At 47.1% G+C, this 24,744-nt stretch overlaps 1 protein-coding gene across 1 annotated transcript in view; it reads right to left on the reverse strand.

Moving 5' to 3' along the window:
• Nucleotides 1-24,744, reverse strand: part of ZFPM1 (zinc finger protein, FOG family member 1) — a 200,681-nt gene that overhangs the window by 17,693 nt on the left and 158,244 nt on the right. Inside the window, exons 4-5 of the mRNA XM_020989183.2 lie at nucleotides 22,854-22,987; nucleotides 2,108-2,210 (exon numbers count right to left, since the gene is read on the reverse strand). Coding sequence (XP_020844842.1) covers nucleotides 2,108-2,210; nucleotides 22,854-22,987 — 237 coding nt within the window. The remainder of the gene's footprint in view (nucleotides 1-2,107; nucleotides 2,211-22,853; nucleotides 22,988-24,744) is intronic.

Below are 24,744 nucleotides of genomic sequence, written 5' to 3' on the forward strand. Positions count from 1 at the left end.
TGGAAGTGCTATGCCGACGATGGCATTAAAACACACACACACACACCCCTCCCATATCATACACCCCACAACCCCTTGGAGTTTTAAGCTATTCTTGAAACATCACTACTAGGAAGTCTTCTCCGGGTAACTGGTAAGGAGGGAGCCAATTTCCCATTTACCCCACCCTTTCTAAACATGACTCTCCCTTCATCCACATCCTTCTCAGACCATGTGCTCGGCCCTCCGCTTGCATAGCATATGGATATGTCATTAATTTTTTAAAAAGTATTTAATTGTGTCTTTGCTCAATGTTTGTTCAGTTGTCTGAAGTCATTTATATCTGTCTGCGACAGTGTGTCTGTCTCAGATCGTAAACCCCCAGAGGGCAAGGACTGTATCTTTTTAACTCACTCTGGACAGTCCCAGGCAGAGTGCTGTGGCCAGATAGGCCGTTAATAAATGAGTCTGGATGGGGCCAATGATGGAAGTGATAAAGGGAGGCAGGTTGGTGTGGTACACAGAGGTCTGGCCTGGGAGAAGGAGACAGACCTCGGATAAGGTACCCACCCCACTGGCGGCTAGTGGCTGTGTCCCCTGGGGGAAAACCCCTCTCCTTTTGGAGACTCAGTTTTCTCTTCTGTAAGATGCAAAGGGCTACCTCCTAAGAGTCAGGGCTGGCCAGGATCACTTGATTCAATGTTCTCATTTTACAGACAAGGGCACTGAGGCCCAGAGAAGGAATATGACTTCCCCATGGCCACACAAGTAGCAGATAACATCCCAGATTCCCTCATCATCTGACTCTGGTCCAGTACAGGGGCTCCTAGGAGCTGAGGGAGGTAAGGTGCTATATTACACAGACCAACGTACACATATACATTTGTATATGTAGATATGAGAGGCACCGTGGTGTTATGGCTAGAGAGCTTTGTTATGGGAATTTACCATGCCAACAAAATCATAAGTCTGAGCCAATGGGGAAAATCATCAATCCATCCATCCATCCATCCATCCATCATCTATTAATCTATCCATCCATCATTAATCTACTATCTGTCCATCTATCCATCTATTCATCTATCTATCTGTCGATATATCTATTAGAATAGGGCATGAACCCATAATTTCACAGGTATAGGGAATTCCCAGATGATGACACTGTCTCTACCAATGCAGATCGGAAGTTTCTCTGAAATTTGCAGTTTTAGAGAGTGGTCTAAATTCTGCAGAGGTGTCAAACTCAGGCCCACAAAACTGCACTAGATTAAAATATAACTGGGAAATGTTTAACGGTACAAATAAAAATACAACATTGTTGTTCAGTTGTGTCCAGCTCTATATGACACGGCAAAGACAATGGAGCGGTTTGCCATTTTCTTCTTCAGTGAGTCCCTATTTTTCACAGATGAGGAACTGAGGCAAATAGGGGTTAAGTGATCTGCCCAGGGTCACACAGTGTCTGAGGTCAGCCCTGTGCTCTATCCACTGAGCCACCTAGCTGCCTCCACAATACAACATAGACAATGTTAATTTGTGATTTTCTAAGTCAATATGCCACCCACAGGGGAACTGAACACCACTAGCCTAGAGCACTGAGATAGTTAGGTTAAGTGACTTGCCCAAGGTCACATCACCTACCTATCATCTATTTAATTCTCTTCAGAGACAAGGCTTGAACACAGGTCCCCCTTGTTCCCTGCTGCCCCTCTATGATGGGCTATTATTATTAGGATGATTATAACTGTAAACAGGATACCCCATTATTGAGGGACAGTGGAAAAGGGCACTGAATGTGCGATCACGGGGGCCTGCCTTTGAATTGTGGCTCTGCTACTCGCTGCATGACCTTGACAAAAGTCACTTAACCTCAGTTTGCTCATTTGTAAGACAAAGAGATCGGAGCAGATGTCCTCCGAGGTCCCTTCCACTACCTATGAGCACATGGCTTGAGGATGGCATGACTGTGACCTGGGGCCCTGGTGGCTCTAGCCCCCGAGACAAAGGACAGACTCAAAGAAGGCCCCTTCTTTGGGACGGGGGCCTGTGGTGCTGTTCCTTTAAGGGGCAGCCCCACAGAGCAGTCAGGACCGCTTCCCTCCCCCCAAGGACTGCACACAATACCAACCCTTCCTGAAGATCACCGAGTTGGCATCTGTTTCGTTGGAGACCAGGGGGAGCTTCGTCAGCCAGCAGCACTCCTCTCCCACCAGCAGGGTCATGGGCGGGCTCTGTCAGGGGCAGAAACATGAGAAACAGGGCATGGGTCAGTGATGTCACCAGCACATCCCTCAGATGGAGCCAGGGACCAAGCAATCACAGGAAGAAACGGGATGCATTGGCTGGGCCCTTTAACCCACTCCAAGCACAGCTTTGACAGTCGGGGTTGGGGGCTGGGTGGTGGCAAGGGTCTGGGGGAGGGACTTCTCAAGAAAGATCAAGACTGATGCCATGGTGAGTTCTAAAGTGGATCAGCTAGACTGGCCTCAAGGTCATTTCTTATCAGGTAGACACAAGGTTCTTATCCTGGGGTACACGGACCCCCAAGGGTCTCTCTGTGGAGAGATTTTGGCAGGGATGAGGGGGGTATCTGTGAACTTGAATGGGAAAAAAAATGACGTCTTTATTTTTACTAATGTCCAACTACAACTTAGCTTTTCCTTTCATTATGAATGTACGTATCAAAACAATTTTTCTCAGAAGGTGTCTGTAGGCTTCTCCAGACTACCGAAAGGATCCAGGACATGAAAAAAGTCTATACCAATCCTGAATTGTATAGAATAGGAAACTGAGGCCCAGAGAGTGGAGGCACTTTGTCTCGGGTCAGAGTGAGAAGCAGAGCTAATATCTGAACAAAAGGTCTTTGACTTGAGATCCTTTGCAGCACAGACTGCTGGACTGAAGGCAAGACTTGTGTTCAAATCCAGCCTCAGACTCAGTCACTTAACTTGTCTGCCTCAGTTTCCTCATCTGTAAAATGGGAGTAATAATAGCACCTACCTCCCAGGGTGGCTGTGAGGATCAAATGAAATCCTTTTTGTAAAGTACTTAGCACATAGTAGGTGCTTCATAAGTGCTACTTATTATTATTATTATTATTATTAATTTTGGCACCATGAATATGTCCTTCAGTCATTCCTCTTTGGATAAGATGGAGATGGTGAGTCTGGGGTGGGCTTGGTTTGGTTTGGGAACGTTCTAGAAGTTGGCCTAAGCTTCAGTCCTCCCCACCCCCCTTGGCAGGCAGACCCAGAAACAGCTGTTGCAGTAATCCAGATGTGAGGTGATGAGCACCTGAACTGGGGGAAAGGAGGGGGTATATTTAAGAGATGTGGCAAAGGTGAAATCGATAGCTTGGATGGGGGGTGGGGTGTGGGGTGAGAGATGGTAAGGAGTGGAGAATTAAGCCTCGTGTTGCGGTGAGCTTGGGGGACGGAGATGAGGGTGGTACCCTCTCTATTGGTTGGGTATTTTATAGATATTCTTAAATTTTTTTTTCTTTTTACTTCTATCATACGTTAGACTTTTCTTTTTTTCCAAAACACTCTGACCTCCATTCAATTCAATTAAACAAACATTTATTTAGGCAGGCAGGGCCGGGACTACTGATCCCATTTTACAGGTGAAGAAATCAGAGCCCAGAAGAAAGAAGTATGTTACCACAAGAGCATCCCTATTGATTTGTGGGGCAGAAAGGCAGCGGGTTGCTGCTAATGGTTCTAATGAAGGCTGCAGCCTGCCTCTCACTCCAAGGCTGCCTGAAGGCAGCTTATAAAAGCTGAGATAGCCTAGATTTCTGGTCTGCTTAGCTAGGTCCCATTACCGTAAATATGCTGTTCAGTGTTAGAGCAGGAGGCACAAGCCAGCGATGGATCCTCCTGGGGCAGAGCTCTCGCGCTCTGAGGCCACTGGTTCCCTTGCTCATGTCGCCTTTCTTTATGCTATATATTCCTAGGGAAAGCCTTGGGGCTTGAACTGTGATATCAAAGGCTGGAGGTCTTGGGCATGACATAGACCCAAGGTCTTGGCAGTGATAAGGCTGTGTCACGAGCCTTGACAATTCCTCTTTATTCTCAAGAGCCCCTGGCTGGCCGTCAGAGGTTGAGCCCCCTTGCCTGAGGAACCCACCCCAAATCACACTGTTTGGAAGAAGAACAAGCATCAGAATGTAAATCTCCTCATTCCCAGCTTCATTTTTTTCCCCTTAGCACACTGTCCTTAAACCTCCTTCTACAAGCCTCATGGGGCACACCCATCAGTTTTGAAGGGAAAAGATCATTAGCACCACTCCCCTCCAACCAAACCCTTGTCTGACTCCCCTGTCCTGCCCCAAGCTATTGGCTGCTCATCTTCCATGAAAGATGGGCAGCTTATCGTGAACCAGAGAAACGCAGGCAATGGACTTGTTATTTCCTCTGGCATGACCCATGGGGTCTAGCTGTCCTCCAAGCACCGGTAGTAGAGGAAACATCAGTCACCTAACCCCTAACCTCAGCTGGGTGCCAGGGAGAAGGCTGGGGAACAGAGAACTAGGGGCTGGGGGTGGCAGGCATGTGACTGGTCCCTATACTGAGCAGGAGGCTTTGGTATGGGACCAAGAGCCAAAGAACGTTTGAGTTGAAAAGGACTATTCAGACTTTGGAGAGTGCCTTAGAATATAGAATGTTAAAGCTCAGAGGGCCTTTAGAACAGAGAATATCAGAGCTGGAAGGAACCTTAGACTAGACAGGAGCTGGAAAGGATCTTAGAACAGAGAATGGTATGGCCAGTGGGGATCTTAAAGCTGTCAGACCTGAGAGAGACCTTAGTCTTAGCCTTACCCCCACTTAACCTCCACAAGCCTCAATTTCCTCATCTAGATGGCTTCTCGGGTCTTTTCTCAGCTCTAGATAAGCAGTATTATGATCCTAGCATATAACTTGTTTTACTGAGGAGGAAACAGAGGCATAGAGAAGAGATACCGAAAGTAAGGTGCAGAGCCAGAGTGAAATGGGACTTGGGTCTCCTGGTTTCCCATGAAGCCATGAAAAGCTGTGTCAGTCTAAGGGAAGAGAAAGGAAGGATGGAGTCCAGGCCAGCAGGGACCAGATGATGGCAATTGAGTTTTCAAGCCTGGGGCTCTTGGCATGGTTTTCACAGCACTTTCAAAACCTAGGCAGTTTGGTCCTGATTCCTGACAAGGGCTAAGAGCTGTAGGAGACACAAAAGGGCACCCAGGATGGAGAGAACTCCTTCACCCAACTCGTGGCTTGCAGCAAACACCACACCCTTCACTGAACAGCCCAATCTGGCTGGGCAACATCTGTATCAGCACATGGGTGGGGGTGTGTGTGTGTGTGTGTGTGTGTGTGTGTGTGTGTGTGTGTGTGTGTCCTATAGAGCTGGGAGAGCAACTGTCTAGCCAGATAGCACATGTGGCAGTGTGTGTGTATGTGTGTGTGTGTGTATGTGTGTGTGTCTGTCCTATAGAGCTGGGAGAGCAACTGTCTAGCCAGATAGCACATGTGGCAGTGTGTGTGTGTGTGTGTGTGTGTGTGTGTGTGTGTCCTATAGAGCTGGGAGAGCAACTGTCTAGCCAGATAGCACATGTGGCAGCTTCACCTTGTGGCTCATCTGAGGCATCCAAAGTGGCTCAAGTCCCCTGACCCAGGTCCTGAAACCCGGTCTGGATCACCATGACAGTAACCTCTCATCTGGGTGGAGAACGGATGCCCATGGTGGTTAACACACCTGTCTTCTGGGGCCAGCATTGGCATTTCCTGGTTGGATGAACTTGGGTCAGTCACTGAACCATGCTGGGTCTGTTTCACCTCTTAAATTGGGCTCAGAACCCCAAATTCACAGGTGTGGGGGTGACAACCAAAGGAAATAATGGCTCTGGAAAAGTGTAACAGATGAGACAGATGACTAGCACCCCCAGAGCCGGATGTCACGGGTCTCCATTCTCTGGCCAGGTGAGAGGTCGCTGTGTCTGTGACCCAGCAAGCCCGGCCAGCTTCCATGCCATTTCAAGCTCCTGATGGTGAAGCTGGTTGAGAAGCCAGTCACTGAGAGCAGCTGATAGCAACTGTGCCTCAGTTTTACCATCTGGGCTATTTTCCCTCATTGATATTTTCTGGTTTCCTCTCAGCTGACTGATGGAGTGACATCTCACCAAGCCCTCACGGAGAGCCACCTTATGAGAAGAATGCAGCAAAGTCTAATTTATCTAGGAGGGCAACCTAAATGGTCTCACTGGTCCTTTCCAGCCCTACAAAAGCATGGACAGGCACTGCAAGCAGTGACAGAGAGCAGGGGACCATCTCCCCCCTGAGAAGCCCCCCAGTCCCATGCTTTTGAGGGGCTGACCAGGCAGGCTCCCCTCACACCACTGTCTTCACATCCAGGTCAGCTCAGGGCAGAGGAGTGGGGTGTGTTGGGGGAGAGGTGTGGAGAAGGAAACTCACTCCTCCATTTGGGAAAAGCCTTGTTCTGGGAGCCCACAGTAGCCGAGGCTCAGCAGCTCCTGCTTGTGCCTGGCCGGAGCCCATCTCTGTCTTCATATGTCTCTAATGAATATTAATGAGTGGAGGAGGGTAAAAAAAAATTAATCTGGCTGATCCTTCGATGGCTGCTGCAGTAACGATATGAAATCTAATTATTCGTCCCAATATTTCTAAACCCTCAAACTGAGACTGACAGTCTCCTAGTCGGTTTAAAGCTTATCACTCCAAGGAGCAGAGTGTTCACAGCTTGATAAAAACACACACACACACACACACACTCAACTTTTGCTGATGGGGCAGAAACACTCCTAATTTTTCTGTATGTGCTCTTTGAGGAAGATGGGGAAACGCCGTATTTCTCAGTCTGAGCTGGTCCCCTAGCTCTCTTTTGGCCTGGAGGGACTTGGGGGAAGGGGAGGGGGAAGGGGAGAAGGTAGAAGTAGAAGAGGAGGAGGTGGAGTGGAGACAGGGAGCATGATGATAAGAGGCCATGGGGACTGTCCTTCCAGAACCATGTATGCAGGATGGAAGAGGTCACATGCATCTGTCCTCAATTCTCAGGTAGATATTTAGGAGGCTCCACGTCTGATTCCAGGGCACTGAGCTGGAACCAGGAGCCCTATAAATGGACGCAATGATGTCCCCTCTCCTTCTGTCCATTTCAATACTGGGGACAATACTTCCTGAACTCTATTTCTAACAGGGTTGGTGCCAGTCCGTCAACAAGCCTACCACGCGCCTGGCACTGTGCTTCCTGGGAATACAAAGAAACGCAAAAACTCTGCCTTTAAGGACCTTACATTCCAATGAAATGTGAGGAAAGCCCAGCTAATAACTCTTCAAGTACTACAGAAATGCAGGTTATTGTGATTAGTACTAATGATTCTCAGCCACGGGGCAAGAGGAGGGACAACAAAGGGGGGGGCGTGCTTTATTCGGGTGGGGTTCATCCAATAGCATTCTGGTCAATATTTAACTGACTCTTGGAAGAAAAAAAATCCATGTGCAAGATATGCTTTTACACACATATAATCTGTATTATTACCATTTCCCCCTTCACTTTTCTGAAGTCTAAACAATCAACAAAGAAATTAATCAAGCCCTAGTCTGTAGCAATTGACAATTTCGATGTCGATGCTCACACTGAAAAAAATCGAACCATCGGCTCTTGTGAGCTGGGAGGCTCCAGCATGTCCCTGGGTTCATTTCTCTAACAGGTCAAGAGACCCCTTTGCTAGCTATCCATCCAAAGACCTTCCTCTGTTACACTAGTCTGTGTATGCATAATTTCTTGTTGATTCCATTTCTAGAACTTCCACAAACTTTTATTAGGCACCAACTGTATGCAAACCTTATGTTCTAAAATATTGTCTTAGTGTACTAAGGCTTTAGGGACATCCTATGTACAGATGAAAAAAAAATGACACTATCTCTGTCCTCAGTGCACTTACAGTTTAATCATAAAGATTTGCCTCATTTGAATGGACTTATCCATCCACCACCTAGCAGTGGGGAATCTGTGACCAGTGTCCAAGTCATATCCAGGTAACTGCAGAAAGGGGCTTTTTAGAGGGAGACCCACTTGGCCCCAAAGGATAAATCCTGTTTTTAAAGGGTAATGGCCTTCAAGGATGGGTGAAGGAGCAGCTTAGAGAGCTGCCCAAAGGGGCTGTTCATTTCTGGGTCCAGATCCTGTTTCTTGGCTTAAGTCAGAAATGGCACCTGAAGCCACCCCCCTGCCCCAGACAGGGATGCACCTGCCTCCATTTAGGCCCGCCATAAGCACCCAACACGTCCTCCTTGCCAGTGGTGATCCAGCCTGATGCTGGAGAGGGAGCGGAGTACAGCCTGAAGGTCATGGGTTCAGAGTAAGATGATGGAGATTTAAATAGCTGTTCTATTGCTTATTAATTACCTGGGTAACCCTGGACAAACTCTTCACTTGTCTGGGCTTCAGCTTCCTCACCTACCAAAGGAGGGGATGGGCTGGATAAATCTCCCCCAGACCCTGCCCATTGTCTCCTCAGGCCACAGCTAGGCTAGTGTCCCTGTACCCGCCTGCACCCGCCCCTCTCTCTCCCCTCCACCTCAGGCCCAGGGAGTGTGGGCTCACGGTGAAGGGAAAACGTTGGGGTCAGGAAGCAGATTTCTGTTTCTGGCTTCCCCTGTGGAGTTATTTGAAATAGTGAGAAGGCTGATTGTTTATTTTCCCCCCACAATTCCGAATGGTAATACAACAGTAGCTCTTTTTCCTGGGCTTTCAAAGGTCCCTTTCCCTTCACCCCACTCTACCTGATGGTGGGGGGCGGGGGGGGCCCATGCCTGCCATGGGGGCATCAGGGAAATGAGCTACTTTTAATTTCCCAGCTGGTCGTTTCTGCCCAAACCATCTAAAGTCATGGGGGAATCAGGTGGGGAGGGGGTGCTACTTGCAGGTATTCCCTCTTTCCCCTCTCCCTCCAGGGCCTTGAATGGCACACGACTCCCTGGCCATTCGCTCTGGGGCTCAGGTAAAGCATGCAGAGCCTTGGTCCCTCCAGAGCAGATGGAAGCCAGTGGCTTCCAGTCCCATCCCAGCACCCTCTCTGCCCTTGGGACCTGTCCTCCCCGCTCTTCAAGGCCCTAACCGGAGGATAACAGCCACTTTAAATTTTCCTGGTGGATCTGAGAACCTTCCTTGTTTCCCCCTAACAAAGAGGTCAGTGTCTCAATTCTGCACCCGGCCTGATAACCATCAGAAACTCTATCTCTACCGCATCCGCTGTTACAACTTTATCTGGGGCTGCTCCGAACCCTCACTGTACGTCTCATAAAACAGCATCAAAAAAAGAGGGGTGGGGGGAGGGGGAGAGGGAAGGGCACCCCCGGTTATTAATTAACTTTAAAGCTTTGGGGGGGGGGGCTAGACCCAGGGTGACTCCAGGCTCCTGTGCAATCAGTCGGGGGAGGAGAAGAGGGGAGGGCCAAGCCGGGTGGGACGGAATTTCTAAGAAGGCTGGAGACCACTTCAAAAAGCAGTGGCTCCGACTGTTCTGTCTGCCTCCCCCAGGTGAGCTCCGCAGTGGCTGCTTGGGAAGGGGGGGGCAGGGCAGAGGTAGGAGGGAACTGGGCCCTCCCCCCTAGCCAGACGCCAGAGGCACCGCTAGGTCTGCGAGAGAAGGGAGGAAACTCAGTGTCATCGTGAGAGACCCCAACTGAAAGACCACTAAGTTCAAGAGAGGGTCAGGGCTGGGATGGGACCCAGAGTTGGGGCTGAGCCACGTCTTTGCTGTTTGCTTGGGAGAAACAAGACAAGGAAAAGTTCCAACTCCTCTGACTGGCATTTGAGGCCTTCCACAACCTGACACCATCCTAGCATTCTCTCTTCTACATAGCCCGCATGCCAGCCAAACTGGACAACTCACTGGGCCCTCTTATGGATCTCTGCTTCTGCTAACATGGTTCCTATTCCTGGGATATCTTATCTCTTCCTCAGCTCACTTGTCAAATTCCTCTCCACCTTTAAAATGTAACTCAAGTAACCCCCTTCTTCCAGGAAGCCCACCATGATATTCCCCAACTTTTCCCCTGGGCCTCACAGAGCACTTTGTTCTGAAGCTTATCATTAATTATTATTGCTTACTTGGATTTCTAGATGGATCTTAAGTCCCTACTAGAAGCAAGCTCTTACCTAAACTTTTTCTCTCTCCCTAAGCCCCAGCAAAGTGCTTAGTATACAATAGGGGCTTAATAAATGCTTTTGAAGAATCAACATGGGAGCAAGATTCTAGACTTGACCTCTTCCTACCCTTCTAGACTTCTCATTCCTAATTCCCTTCCATGAAAATAGTTGGTGTTTTTCATAATCCACATTCATCTCCTGACTTGGGAATTGATGATACTGTCCATTCTCCTGCCAGGAATGCTCCCTGACCACCTCTGCCTCTTGGTTTGCCTGGCTTCTTGTAAGACTCAACTCAAGTCCCACCTTCTACTGGAGGCCTTTCCCAGTCCCCCAGCTGCCAGTGCCTTCCACTCCCAGATCAACTACCATCTATTCTATATACGTCCTGCATGTTGTCTTCCCCTTCAGAATGTGAGCTCCTGGAGGGCAGGGACTATTTTTGCCCTTCTTGCGCCCTTAGCACAATACCTCACACATAGTAAATGATTCATAAGTGCTCAATGACTGAACTCATGTGGCCCCACTCCTCTGCTTCTGCCTTTCTTTTGTATCCCCAGTGCCTGGCACATAGTCAGCTAGTTGGTCAATTATTACACTGCATTTATTATATAGTGATTAATATGCATTTATTATGTGCCTGCTATTTCCCAGGAACCGTGTTAAATACTGGGGATACAAACAAAGACAAAAGACACTCTGATAATAAAAATCCCCAAACTGAATATTAAAAAAAAAAAAAGGACAGTCAGTACTCAAGGCATTTACTGATTATCTGGACTACATGACCTAATGCTTACTATAAGCAGAGCTCTTAGACTACAGGGATTTGTTCAGTCATTCTCGGTCATGACTCTTTGTACCCCATCTGAGGTTTTCTTTGCAGAGCCACTGGAGTGGTTGGCCATTGCCTTCTCCAGCGCATTTGACAGACAAGAAACAAAGGCAAACATGGTTAAGTGACTTGCCCAGGGTCACACAGTTTGCAAGGGTCTGAGGTCAGATTTGAACTCATGAAGATGAGTCTTCCTGATTCCAAGTCCAATGCTCTATCCACTGATCCATCTAGCTGCCCTGTCTCTGCAAGGTACACCAATTGAAAGAGCAAGTCTAAGAGTGGTGCCTGGATGATGGTGGTGCTGAATAGCATTGTATGTTAAAACGATATACTTAGAAGAAGAAATCTAGGAAATAAGTGCATTGTGGGGTGGGGTGGAAAGGCAGAGAACACGGAGAATGTTTGGATGAAGACACAAATGGTAGTAGGAAGGAAACTGCTACTGTCATTAGAGTATGCTACAGATCACTCAGGAAGAGGAAATAGATGATGAGGCTGGGAAAGAGATCACAAATCTGGCAGAAGCAAATGTCCCAATGTTCAAAAAAGGGAAGAGAAACCATAAACTATAGTTTATAGTTAACTATAATATACACACACACACACACACACACATACATATATATATATATATATAAAACTATAGTATATAGTTTATAGTTAAACTCTAAACTATAGGTCAGGGAGCTTAACTTTGATTCCTGGGAAAATTCTAGATGGGATCATTAAAGGCAGTGGTCATGAAGGGCCAAAGCTTGGCTTCATCAAGAACAAGTCACGCCAAAATAACCTCATTTGCTTTTCTGACAGGAGTATGAAACAATCAGATGAGCATCTGATAAAGCACGTGGCGCTATTCCGTAGAGAAGATGTAGAGATAAAGATTTGATGATAACACGGCCAGGTGAGTTCAGAAATGATTGGGTGGCCAGATTTGAAAAGTAGCTGTTAATGATTCAAGGTCAACCTGCCAGGAGGTCTATGTCTCGGTTCTGTTGAACATTTTTATCACTGACACGGACAAAGGCATGGATGGTGTGCTCATCAAATATTCAGATGATGTCAAGTGGGAAGGGATTGTTGACAGCATGATCTTGGTATCTCAGAGCATTGGCTAGGTTGAATCAGAAGGATTCAATAGGGACAGATCTAAAATTCTGAACTTGGGTTAAAAAAAAATTAACCTCACAAGTGTAAGAAGGGGGAGGCATGGATAGACAGCCGTTGTTCTGAAAAAGATCTAGGGGTTTTAGTGGACTGCAGGGTCAATGAGTCAGCAGTTAGGTAAGGTAGCTGATAAAATTAATGTAATTTTGGGCTGCATTAAGAGGGCCTTGGGGCATCCAGCTTTGTTGGAGCCATGAATTCAGCTTGTCCTAAGCTAGAGTTTATCTTAAGGGCAGCTAGGTGGCATAGTGGATAGAGTGCCAGGCATCTTCCTGAGTTCAAATCTGGCCTCAGACACTTCCTAGCTATGTGACCCTGGGCAAATCACTTAACCCTGTTTGCCTCAGTTTCCTCATCTGTCCTCCCTAGTTATGTGACCCTGGGAAAGTCACTTAACCCTGTTTGCCTCAGTTTCCTCATCTGTCAAATGAGCTGGAGAAGGAAATGGCAAACCACTCCATTATCTCTTCCAAGAAAATCCCAAATGGGGTCACGAAGAGTCAGACGGGACTGAACAACAACAACAAAAGAGGGCCAGAGCTTCCAGGAAGAGGGAGGTGATATTCCCACTGTACTCTGCCCTCTCAGACCCCATCTGGCATCTTGCGTTCAATTCCAGGCGCACAGTTTAGGGAGGACGTTGATAAGTTGGAAAGCGCCAGAAGAGGGCAATTAGGATGATGAAGGGTCTTTAACCTTTGTCACGTGAGGAATGTTGCAGGATTTGGGCGCGTTTAGTCTGGAGAAAAGAAGACTTGGGTGAGACATGATATGTGTCTTCAAGTATCTGAAGGACTGTCATGCGAAGAGAGATAAGGCTCCTTCTGTTTGATCCGCAGGAGCAATGAGCGGAAGGCGGGATGTCTTAACAATGAGAGCAGGTCCCAAAATGGTAGCTTCTCCCACCTTGGAGACCTCCAAGTGGAGGCCAGACAACCTCTTGTCAAGTGTCATCGTGTTACGTATACTCGTGCATGGCTTGGCCTGGACAGCCAGTGAAGTGCCCTCCAAGTCTCCAATTCTGTGACGGCGGTGGCGGGAGATCTCCATTAGCCAGGCATTTGCTGAAACTGTCTTTCTGTCAAAAGCAGAGCAGCAGCTTCCTGACTCGCCTCAACGATAATTTTATCCTTCACAAGGTGGAGGATCCAACACATTCTATTTTGAATTCTCACCATGTGGTCACTCCATCTCATCACGCCATATGGAGGGATGGGTTATTAGGGTGGAAATGAAGGGAAATCAGGGGAGAGGAGACCACTCCCTCTTAAAGTCTGCGACAGAAAAGGGGAAAGTCGGAGACAGTCTGACGTGGAGCCTAAATCTTGGGAAAACAAATTTCAAAAGGTTCAGAAAAAATGGAAAAATAGGATCCTAGGGCCTAAACGTCTACAAGGGAAGTCAGCCCAGGAAGAATGGGGGATTCTTCAGAATGGAATTCTGAAGACACAAAAGGGACTATTCCAATGAGGAGGAGGAATGGGGGTTGTCTGAAGAGACCAATGTAGACGCACAGGGAACTCACCAACTGACTGCACAGGTGATGCAAGCAGAGGATAGACACAGGAGTATCACACTGAGCTGGGAAAATAGCGTCAGGGATGAAGGCCCAAGATAACAAAACATAGCTTCATGGTGTTTTTTCCTTCTTCTTTTTTTGTTAGCTATTCTGGGGTAAGAAGGAATATCAAAGAAGGGATAGGGCTGCTTCTTGGGGTGAATGGGATGATGATGACGGGTTACAAAGACTGCTCAACTCTCAGATTCTCCGCCAAGAAGAATGCCCTCTGTGGTGAAAATGATAGGAAAAAAATGGGTAACAGATTCAGTTATTGTTGTGGAGTCATTTTTCACTTGTGTCCAACTCTTTGTGACTCCATCTGGAGTTTTCTTGGCAAAGATAACTTGAGTACCTTGCCATTTCCTTCTCCAGGTCATTTTTTACAAATGAGGAAACTGAGGCAAACAGGATTAAATGACTTGCCCAGGGTCACACAGCTAGGAAGTATCTGAGGTCAGGAGGTAAACTCATGAAGATGAGCCCAGTGCCCTAGCCAATGTGCTACCTAACTGCCCCAGGTAACAGGTAGTTGACACCTAAGACAGGTAAGAAGACAGGAAAGGAGTACAGAGTTTGCACTTGAAGCATCCATATCCCCTGGCCCAGATGAACTCTTTCCTTGGGTCCTAAAAGAACTGGCAGATGGGAAATAAGAAATGCAGGCAATGGGGTATAGAAATCAATCCTGAAAAAAAAAGAAATCTATCCTTCCCTACAGGAAAATAGAAGGGGAAGGAGAGAAGAGAAGGCGGCGGGGGCAGAATAGAAGGGAGGGCAGATTAGGGGAAGGGGTATTCAGAATGCAAGCCATCTTGGGGTAGGGGTGGGGATGACATAGAGAGAAAATTTGGAACTCAAAATCTTGTGGAAGTGAATGTTGAAAACTAAAAAATTAATAAATTAATAAACTCCAAAAAAAAAAAAGAAAGAAAGAAAGAACTGGCAGATGGGATGGTTAGGCCAATCTGTCAGTGATACCTCAAAGACAGTGGACAATAAGGAGAGGAGCCAAAACCTGGAGAAGGTCAAATGTCTTGACCTTTAAGATAGGGAAAAGAATACTCTGTGTACCATAGGCCAGTGAACTTGCCTTTGATTCCTGGGAAAATTCCAGGAGGTTCATGAAAGAAATGCTAATTGAACATTTAGAAAGTGAAGAGATGGATTATGACTCCAGCATGACTTCACTGAGAATAGGTCATACCAGACTAACATTTTTTTTTTCTGATAGGGTTTCAAAACCCGCAGATCAGGGGAATGTTGCAGAATTCGCTTATCTAGATTTTAGCAAAGGATTTGATAAATTATCTCACCATTCAGGTGGGGAAAAGCTATGTAACATATATATCTTTGCTTATCTAATCCCTGGATGACACAGAGCTACCACAGTGGATGATACCCAGGACCCCTCAACCCATCCTTCCCCTCCAAAAAAGAATCCTGACAGGCTAGAAAGGTAGTTCTCCAACTTTTTAGGCTCATTTGCTTTTTTGGGTTTTTTTTTGCTTTTTGGTGAGGCAGTCAGGGTTAAGTGACTTGCCCAGGGTCACACAGCTAGTAAATGTCAAGTGCCTGAGGCCGGATTTGAACTCAGGTCCTCCTGACTCTAAGGCCAGAGCTCTATCTACTGCACCACCTAGCTGCCCCATCAGCTCATTTGCTCTTAAGACTTATTGTGGACTCCCCAAAGAGCTTATTTGTGTGGGCCATCCCCATCATTATTTAGTATATTAGAAATTAAAACATCTTAGTATTGTCTTGGAAATAGTTTTGACCTTGCAGAGCTCCTGAAAGGGTCTCAGGGACTCCCAGTTTTTGATGTCAGGAAAAACTCTCTTAACAATGAGAGCTGTCCAAAAATGGTGACTTCCCCAGGAAGCGGGGAGTCCCCCGAGACCCTCCGATCACACTTCAAGAACGACTGAGCTAAATTATTGGACTGAATCTAATAAGGTAAAATGCAATAGAGATAAAATCAAAATCTTACACTTAGGTTTAAGAAAATGAACTTCACAAGTAGAGGATGGTGGAGACATGACTAGATAACAGGTCTGGAAAAAGATCTGGGGGTCTTGGTGGATTTCAACCTCAGTATGAGTTGGTAGTGACTTGATGGCCAAAAACCGCTGACACTATCTTGTGTTGAGAAGCAGTGGACGTGATCATCCCATTATACCCAAGTCAGACCATATCTATTTTCAGTTCTGGGTGCCACATTTTAGGACTGACAATGATTAACAGAAAGGCAATTAGGGGTGAAGGGCCTTGAAATCATGCTGGATGAGTAGAGTCTGAAGAAATTATGGATGTTTCTAATGGAGAAGAGAAGGCTGAAAGGGAAATCCAACATTGGACCTCAAGTATTTGAAAGCCTCCCAAGCAAATGATGGATTAAGTTCATTTTAGTCTATTTTATTTATCTTTTTTTAAAAAATTAATTAATTTATTTATTGGCTAGGCAGTGGGGTTAAGTGACTTGCCCAGGGTCACACAGCTAGCAAGTGTTATGTGTCTGAGGCTGGATTTGAACTCAGGTCCTCCTGAATCCAGGGCTGGTGCTCTATCCACCGCGCCACCCAGCTGCCCCTTCGTTTTACTGTAGAAGGCAGAAATAAGAGTAATGGGCAGAAGTTTCAGAAAGGTAGATTTAATCGTGACATAGGGGGAAATGTCCTAATAATTAGAGTTAGTCAACAGGGGAATGGGCTTCCTCTGGAGGCTATGAGTCTCTCCCTCAGCAGAGGAGGGCAAGGAAAGGCTGGAGTAGAAGGGATGCTCATCGGGGCAGCTAGGGGGTGGCACCAGCCCTAGAGTCTAGAGGACTCAAATCCAGCCGCAGATACTTACTAGCTAGATGACCCTGGACTAGTCACTTAACCCCAATTGCTGATTGCTTGCTCAGGTGGGTGTGAGGTTGAAAAGCCTCTAGCTCGGTGATTCTCTTAACAAACCTCTTTCTAGAACTGCAAGTGAACTTGCCCAACCCCTGGGTGCCCTGTCAAGCTCATTCATTCCAGGAAGGATAAAAATTGACAAATGAAAATCAGACTTGCTCTTCAGGCTCCCTACAAGGTTTTCTAACCCTCTCATTGAACAGATAAAGGCCCAGAAGAGTTAAATGACTTGCCCAGGGTCACCTAGCTAGTAAGTATCTGAGGCTGGGTTGAACTCAGGCACTCCTGACTCGAGGGCTGGTGCTCTATCTGCTCTACCACCTAGCTGCCCCTACTCAAACCCAGGTCTGTTGTCTCCAAATCCATGATTCTCTGCACTGCACCATCCAGAGCTGGGGAAGGCAACTTCAGATCTGAAGGCATTTCCAAATCGGGCCTCAAATGGGAGAGACTTGGAAGGGAGCCCTGGCTGGCCTGGGTGGGGAGCTACCAGGATCCAGGACATCTTCATGGTTGCTCCACGCCTCCCTTCCCTCTGGGCAGGGGAGGGGAGGGGGTGTAGGAGCTTCCTATCTTAGATAATCAGGCCAAGGAATGGGCTGGAAGGAAATGTGAAGGGAAGGTCTAGGGTCCAGCTGAAGCAATATTGGTCTAAAATCTATACAGATCTGCTCCACCCGGCTTCCCTGGGCCTCTTCCACAGCTGGAAAGACTGGGAGACTGAAAACCTGGCTAGGACCACATCTGGAAAAGAGCCTTCTGTTCCAGACCCACATTCAGGAAGGGGATTCAGAAACTATAGCACATCTAGAGGAGGGTGAGCAGAGCAGAGGCTTCACTACACACAGATCAGGGAAAGAAAAGAGCTACATGATACTTTATCTGGAGAAGAGAAGATGCATGAGGTGAAGAATCTGAACAGCCGTGATGCTGCTGTTAAGTCGTGTCCAGCCCTTTGTGATCCTATTTGGGGTTTTCTTGGCAGAGATACTGGGGTAGTTGGTCATTTCCTTCTTCAGCTCATTTTACAGATAAGGAAACTGAGGGAAACTGGGTTAAGTGACTTGCCCAGGCTCACACAGCTAGTAAGTGTCTGAGGCCAGATTTGAACTCAGGTCTTCCCCATACCAGGCCTAGTTCTCTCTCCACTGCATTACCTCACTGCCCTATACATTTAATCCCCTCATTTCCCTAGCTCCAGCCTCAACCCTAATCCTGGGACTTGCCTTTTGGTGCTTTAGCAAAACCCAAGGGATTGGTGTGCCCACACATATTGGCCGGGCAGCCTCCCCCGCCCAGCACCCAGCTGCAGTGGGCCCCAAGGGGCAGGCAGAAGCCGGTGTGTCTGATTCGACCCTTTGTCTGGGGCAGGGGAGGGTCGCTGGGCCCCCAGTGCACAGCTGGTCAGTGTCATGTTAACGAGGCCCTAGGACAAGCCACTGAGGCTGGTTTCATAGCCGAGGTGCTTCTGCCCCGTGCTCTGCCAGCTCTTCCATGATGCCACGCACTAGCAGCAGACTTGGCATGGTATCATCGATCGCCACTCCTCACACCCAGGGAGGCAGCATGGCAGAGCAGGAGTCAACAGTCTTGACAGCACAGGGCCTCAGTTCACAGCCTGGCCTTGGCACTGACCACGACCTCCTGGGCAAGGTGTTGTGCCAGCTGGAGCCCATGAGAAGGCATGATGGGGTCACAAGGAGCCACGAGTCAGCCTTGAAGTCAGACAGACCTGGGTTCAAGTGCTGCCTCAGCCTCATATAAATTGATATGTCCCTTGTACAGGGCCACCCAGCTACTAAGTGTCTGAGGTCAGATTTGAACTCAGGAAGATGAGTCTCTGTGATTCCAGGCCCAGCGCTCTAACCACTGCACCACCGAGCTGCCCACACATTTATATAGCACCTCCCATGTGCCAGGCACTATGGTAAGCACTTTACAGACATTATCTCATTTGCTCCTCATACAACCCTGGGAGGTAGGTGCCATTATGATTATCCCCATTTTTCTCATCCATCATCTCATCTGATTTTCACGCCAACTCTGCGGCAGGTCAAAGATTACTCCTCAATCTACAGGAGCCTGAGGCAGGGTGGAGGCCCCTTTCAACGGGTTACCATCCCCGTTCTTGTGTGTTTCTAACATTGCTATCAACAGAAAGGTGGGTCTTACTACTCCCATTTGACAGATGAGGAAACTGAGGCTTGCCTAAGGTCACACAGTGCTGGGCTAGAACCCGAGTCTCTATTCTCCTGTTCTACTCATTTTTTTCACAGAACCAAGGCTGTTTCACCTCCAAACTCTCTAGCCAGGGGAGGAGATGCCTTCCAAGCTGTCAGAGACTCATCCATCCCCACAGAGGCCGGGGGAATGCCAGGCAATAATTAGAAGCAAGGAAGAGGAGGACAGTGCAAGGAAAGGTTGCTCCTGGTTTTTTTCCTCTCCCCCTCTCCCCGCCCTACATCTCCCCCCTTCTTCCCCTCTCTCTTCTTCCCTCTCCAAACAACGAAGAAAAATAGACTGGTGGGTGATAGCGACTATCTCGGATAACGCCACGATTCCTTCCTCAGTTCTCTGGGCAGAGATAGGAAGGGAGGCAAGCAGCAAGAGCAGAGCTGGGAATCATCAACCCAGCTCGATAAGGGGGCCGCTGAAATGTTAGCAAAAATATTTAGACAATAAATGAAGTATCAGAAAGCAGCATAGATCTTTAAGAAATCAATCATCTTGTACTGTGTGTCTGGACACCAGGCGCCGAAGCCCAGATAGCCGCCAAACTGGGGAGATAAGGGTTAATCAAGGATTTAATTCTGCACAAGATAAAAAGGAGTTCAGCCTTAAAAAGAGAGAGAAAGAAAAAGAGGCAAGACTCCCCTTTCCTTCCCGCCCCCATTTGCAAGGACCTCAGGACGTCAAAGCTTTGGGATGACTTTTTTCCCTATCACTCCCTGGGCCCCCCACTCCCTCCACCCTCCCAGATATCTCACCGGGTTGGCAAGTGTTTCTAATGACCTACTAATTCTCCCAGGACTGTCCTCCACCCACAGTCTCAAGAGCAAAGGCCTTCAGGAGGAGGGACAGAAAGACAAATCATGGCATGTCAGAGCTCTCCCCTGGAATATAGGATGTCAGAGCCTGGGAGGGTCATTACAGATCATCTGCTCCAACTTCCTCACTTAATGGATGAGGGAATGGAGGCCCAGAGAGGTTAATGGGGAGGAGAAGCAGGAGGCTGTTGGTTTGGGCAGGAATCAAGACAAGTTAATAAGTAAACAAGAATGTATTAAGTGCCTTGTTCTAATAGCTGCAGATATGAAGATGGACCCTCCAAGAGCTCATACTCTAATGGGGGGAGACAATATGCAAATAACCATATACATACAAGACACATACAGTATAAATGGGACTATAAATGGTAGTTATGGAGGGGAGGCATTGGAAGGGGAGTCGGTGGGGAGAAGGAAGTAAAGGAGAGCAGAAAGCAGGATTTGAGTAGTCTTGAAGGAAGCCAGGAAAATCAGGTGGTGAAGGAGATTGTAAGCTCCTCGACTGTCTTTTGCTTCTTTTTGTATCCCCATTGCTTAGCATGGTGCCTGGCACATAGAACGTGCCTAATAAATGCTTATTAGCTGACTGACTATATGACTTTTTGACCTGTAGTTGAGTGAGAATATATCTGCCAGCTTCTCCTAAATTGACACCGGGCAAATCACTTAACCTTCTTTGCCTCAATTTCGTCATCTGTAAAATAAGCTAGAGAAGGAAATAGCAAACCACTCCAGTATCTTTGCCAAGAAAACCCCAAATAGGGTCATGAAGAGGTAGACAAGACTGAAAAATGACTGAATTGAACTGAGTTGATGATGATGAAAGCTAGCATCTCTACGGTGCCTGCTATGTGCTGTGCTAAGCATTTTATAAATGCTATCCCATTTGAACCTCACAACAACCATGGGAGGTAGGTGCCATTGTTATCCCCATTTTACAGTTGAGAAAACTAAGGCAAACAGAGGTTAAGTGGCTTGCCCAAGGTCAGACAGCTAGTATGTAAGGCCAAATTTGAATTCAGGTCTTCTTGAATCCATGTTTAGTGTTCTATCCTCATTATGACCCGAGAAGAGACTGATGGGCATGTACAGGGAGGCCACCCACCAACTTAGATTTTAAAAAGAAATGTACAGAAGTTGGAAACAAGGAGAGGTAAAAGAATACAAACATCAAAGTATGGCAAGATCCTGGAAAAAGTGTCAGAAATTCCAAAGTTCAGAGTGAGCCCAGGCTAGCAAGTAAAGCTAAGAACATCAAAAAGGGTGGGTTTTTAAAAATATGCTTATTTTTTTAAAATTTAATTTAATTTAATTTTTTAACAAAAAAGAGTATCACACAAGGGATGACATGTTTTTACTTGGGGTGGACAACCCAGACAAGTCAGAGCTATTATTATGCTTCTGTTTTCCCTGCCAAGGAGAATGACTTTTACACTGGAAATGATAAAACAAAATTGACTAACAGAGAGTTGATGTACAGGATAAGTCAGGAGATTGTTAGAGATCATCCAGCTGGACAAATTCAAGTCACCTGGCCCAGGTGACCTACCTCTTCAAGGCCTGAAAGAGCTGGCGGATATGACTACCAAGCCACTGGGAGTACAACCTGAAAGATCATGGAAAATGGGAGAGGTGGCACAAGGCTGGAGAAGGGCAAATGATCTGATCTTCCAAAACAAAAAGGAAGAGAACCAAGTCTACAAATTCTAGGCCAGTGAGCTTGACTTGGATTCCTAAGAGAGCCCCAGAAGGGATCATTAAAGGGATGGTTGGTGAACATCTAGAAAGGGAAACAACGATGACAAAGAGCCAGCTTGGCTTCATCTAAGCCAAGTCATGCCACACAACCTTAATCCTCTGAACAGGATTACAAAATGATCAGAATCAGGGAGTGCTACGAACACAGCTTGCCCAGCTGTCTACAAAGCTTTTGATAAAGTATCTCAAACTATTCTTGCGGAGAAGGTGGAGAGATAGAGATTGGAGGATAACACAATCAGATGGATTCAGAGCTAGCTGCATGGCCAGACTGAAAGAACAGTTGTTAATGATTCGGTGCCAATGTGGCACAGAGTCTCCAGGGAAGGACCCCACGTATCTGTGCTTGGATCTGCGCTGTTTAACATTTTTATCAGTGAAGTGGATAAAGGCATAGATGGTATGCTCATCCACCTAACAGCTGACCCCAAGCTGGGGGTAAGGGGAAGACCTAATGAGAATGGATGACAGAGTTAGGATCAAAATGGAGTGTGGTAGGCTAGAGTACTGAGTTGTTGTTTTTCAGTCATGTCCAACTCTCCATGACCCCATTTGGGGTTTTCTCGGCAGAGATACTAGAGTGATTTGCCATTTCTTTCTCCAGCTCATTTGACAGATGAGGAAACTGAGGCAAACAGGGTTCAGTGACTTGCCCAGGGTCACACAGCCAGTAAGTGTCTGAGGCCACATTTGAACTCAGGAAGATGAGTCTTCCTAACTCCAGGCTTAGTGCTTCATCCACTGCATGTCCTGGGTGCCCCAGCTCTCGGGCTATGGTCCTATAATCTGGGATGCATCAATCACCCCATAACTTATCTACATGCCTTCCTTAAACCTCATTCAATTTTCTGCCTGTACCACCTAACAGGAACAAGAGATTCTCCAAGCGTTTTCCTCTCTATGAAAAGAGGTCGCACAATGAGTGATTTTAAGTTTGGGGCAAGGGGGAGGGGGAGCATGGCATAATTCTAGAATCCTGGGATTCAGTGACCAGATCTGTGCTCTTCATGCCTCCCCTCAGGGACAATCCTACTCGTGCTTTCCAAATCTTAAAGGGCCATAGAAACATGAGCTATAATTAATACAATGGAGAATGAAATTACTGGCATGGTCTTGTCACAAGCAAGGGAGACATTTTCAAAGGGGGCTTAATTTGGATCATATATTTAAATAGGGTGTCCAGAAGACAATTACCCAATGCATGCTGACAAGGTAGAAAGCCCCAGAGTGGAAATCAGGGCACCTGGCTTTCAATCTTGGCTCTGCCATTTCACTTGCTGTGTGACTCTGGCAAAGATAGTTCCCCTTTTTGGGTCTCATTTTAAAAATGTACTTTACTCATTTGCTCAAGGATTGAAATCCAGGGTTCTTCTGCAATTTCCAAGGTCCACATCGGGTCAAGTGCCATCAGGGTTGGAGCCAAGGCAGTAGGAAATAGGGGGTAGAAAGCTAGAGATCCTTACCGTCTCTGTTTGCCCTGGTGAGGAGCCTTCACTCTGGATGTTTCCACTGAATGGACCCCAGGAAATTCCCTCAGGGAGACTCCTCTTGGCACGAACTTTGCTTTCCCCATCCTGTGAGATTAACTCCAATTCATCTAGATTGAAAAAAGACAAAAGGATGATAAGAGGAGAACAAGACAGCTATTTGGCTCTACCTGTCCATGCACTATGGCAGGAGACAGGCATCCTAAACACCTTGGGCCCACTTCCCGGGTGTGGTGCATCACAATCTCTCCCTGTCCCCAGGTAATCAGTCAATCAAGGAACATTTATTGAGCACCTAGAATGTTCCATGCTAAGTGTAGGGGATACAAAAAAAGACAAAAGACAGTCCCTGCTCTCAAAGTCTAGTAGGCAAGACAACATGCAAACAAGCGATATGCAGGATAAATTGGAGATAATTAACAGAGGGAAGGAGCCAGAATTAAGGGGGATGGGAAAAAGCTTCCTGTAGGAGGTGAGCTAAAATGCTGAGACTTGAAGGAAGGCAGAGAAGCTAGGATGTAGAGATGAGGAGGGAGATTGTTCCAAGCTTGGCAGAGTCAATGAAAATGCCCAGAGCTGGGAGATGGAAGTGTTTGTTCTTATCCATGTAATGGAAACATAGCCAGAAAACACAGCTCTGCAGAGTCACGGGGGGCACAGCTCACTAAGGATGGCCCTTCTAAGGACAAGGAGGCCAATGGTATCACATGGGTGAGATGGAGAATTAAAGAGGGGAGGGGGGAAGGTAGGGAGGACAGGTTCTAAAGCTTGGAACGCCAATGACAGGATTTTATATTTGATCCTGGAGGAGATAAAGAGCCACTGGTATTTATTAGTTTACTGAGTAGGGGGCTGACATGGTCACATCTGCACATTAGGAAGATCAGTTTGACAGCTGAGTACAGGATGGATTGGAGTGGGGAGGGATAAAAGGCTAGCAAACCCCCTTGCAGGCTATTGCAATAGTCCAGGCAGGAGGGGACGAGGGCCTGCAAGAGGGTGGTCAGGCAGTGTCAGAGGAAAGAAGGGTGCCCATTCAACAGATGCTATAAAAGGAAAGTCGACAGGCCTTGGCAACAGAGATTGGATAGGAGGGGTGAGAGAAAGTGAGGAGTTGCCATCCCAAAGGACTGTGAAACCTGGCAAAAGGAACATCGAAGGTAGCCTTGACTTGAGCCCAGAGGGCAGAGATACCAGGAATGGCCCCCAGGGAGCTAGGTGCTCCACTATTATTATATCTCCCAACTAGACCAGAAGCTTCCTGAGGGCAGGAATTGCATCTCCTTGAAGCGTTTAACACAGTACTGTGACTGTGGCAAGAGCTTTAAAAATGACCATTGTACGGATAAAGGGAGAAGGGGGAGACACACTGCAAACCCAAAGAGGGTATGCTAAAATGATAGGAAAGGTAAGAATAATTCCACCTCATGTTCCTAAAGAACATTACCACCCAAAAAGTGCTTTCACAGACACACTCTTCTTGATCAAGGCATCCCTGTGAGGTGCACCAGCTGCCATTACTATTTGCATTTTACAGACGAAGGACCGGAGTCGCAGGGAAGTTAATTGTCTTGCCCAGAGTAACGTGGCTGGTAAACAGCAGAATGAGGACCAGAGTCAGAGGATTTAGGGTTGACAGGGACTTTAGAGATTCTTGGATTCAACCCCTTCCTTTTACACATGAGGGCCCAGACAGGAGAAATGAGTTCCTGCAACATCACACCTAGAGTAAGTAGCAGAGTGAGGATTTGAACCCACGTCTTCAGACTCGAAGAGCCCAGTGCTGTTTCTACCACATTACAAACCCAGCATCAGGACTGCCTTTGGGTGGCACAGTCACCCTGCAAACTGATGCCAATGTAAGTAG

This window comes from Phascolarctos cinereus, unplaced genomic scaffold, assembly GCF_003287225.1.
Source record: "Phascolarctos cinereus isolate Bilbo 61053 unplaced genomic scaffold, phaCin_HiC Scaffold_2;HRSCAF=192, whole genome shotgun sequence".
Lineage (NCBI taxonomy): Eukaryota > Metazoa > Chordata > Mammalia > Diprotodontia > Phascolarctidae > Phascolarctos > Phascolarctos cinereus.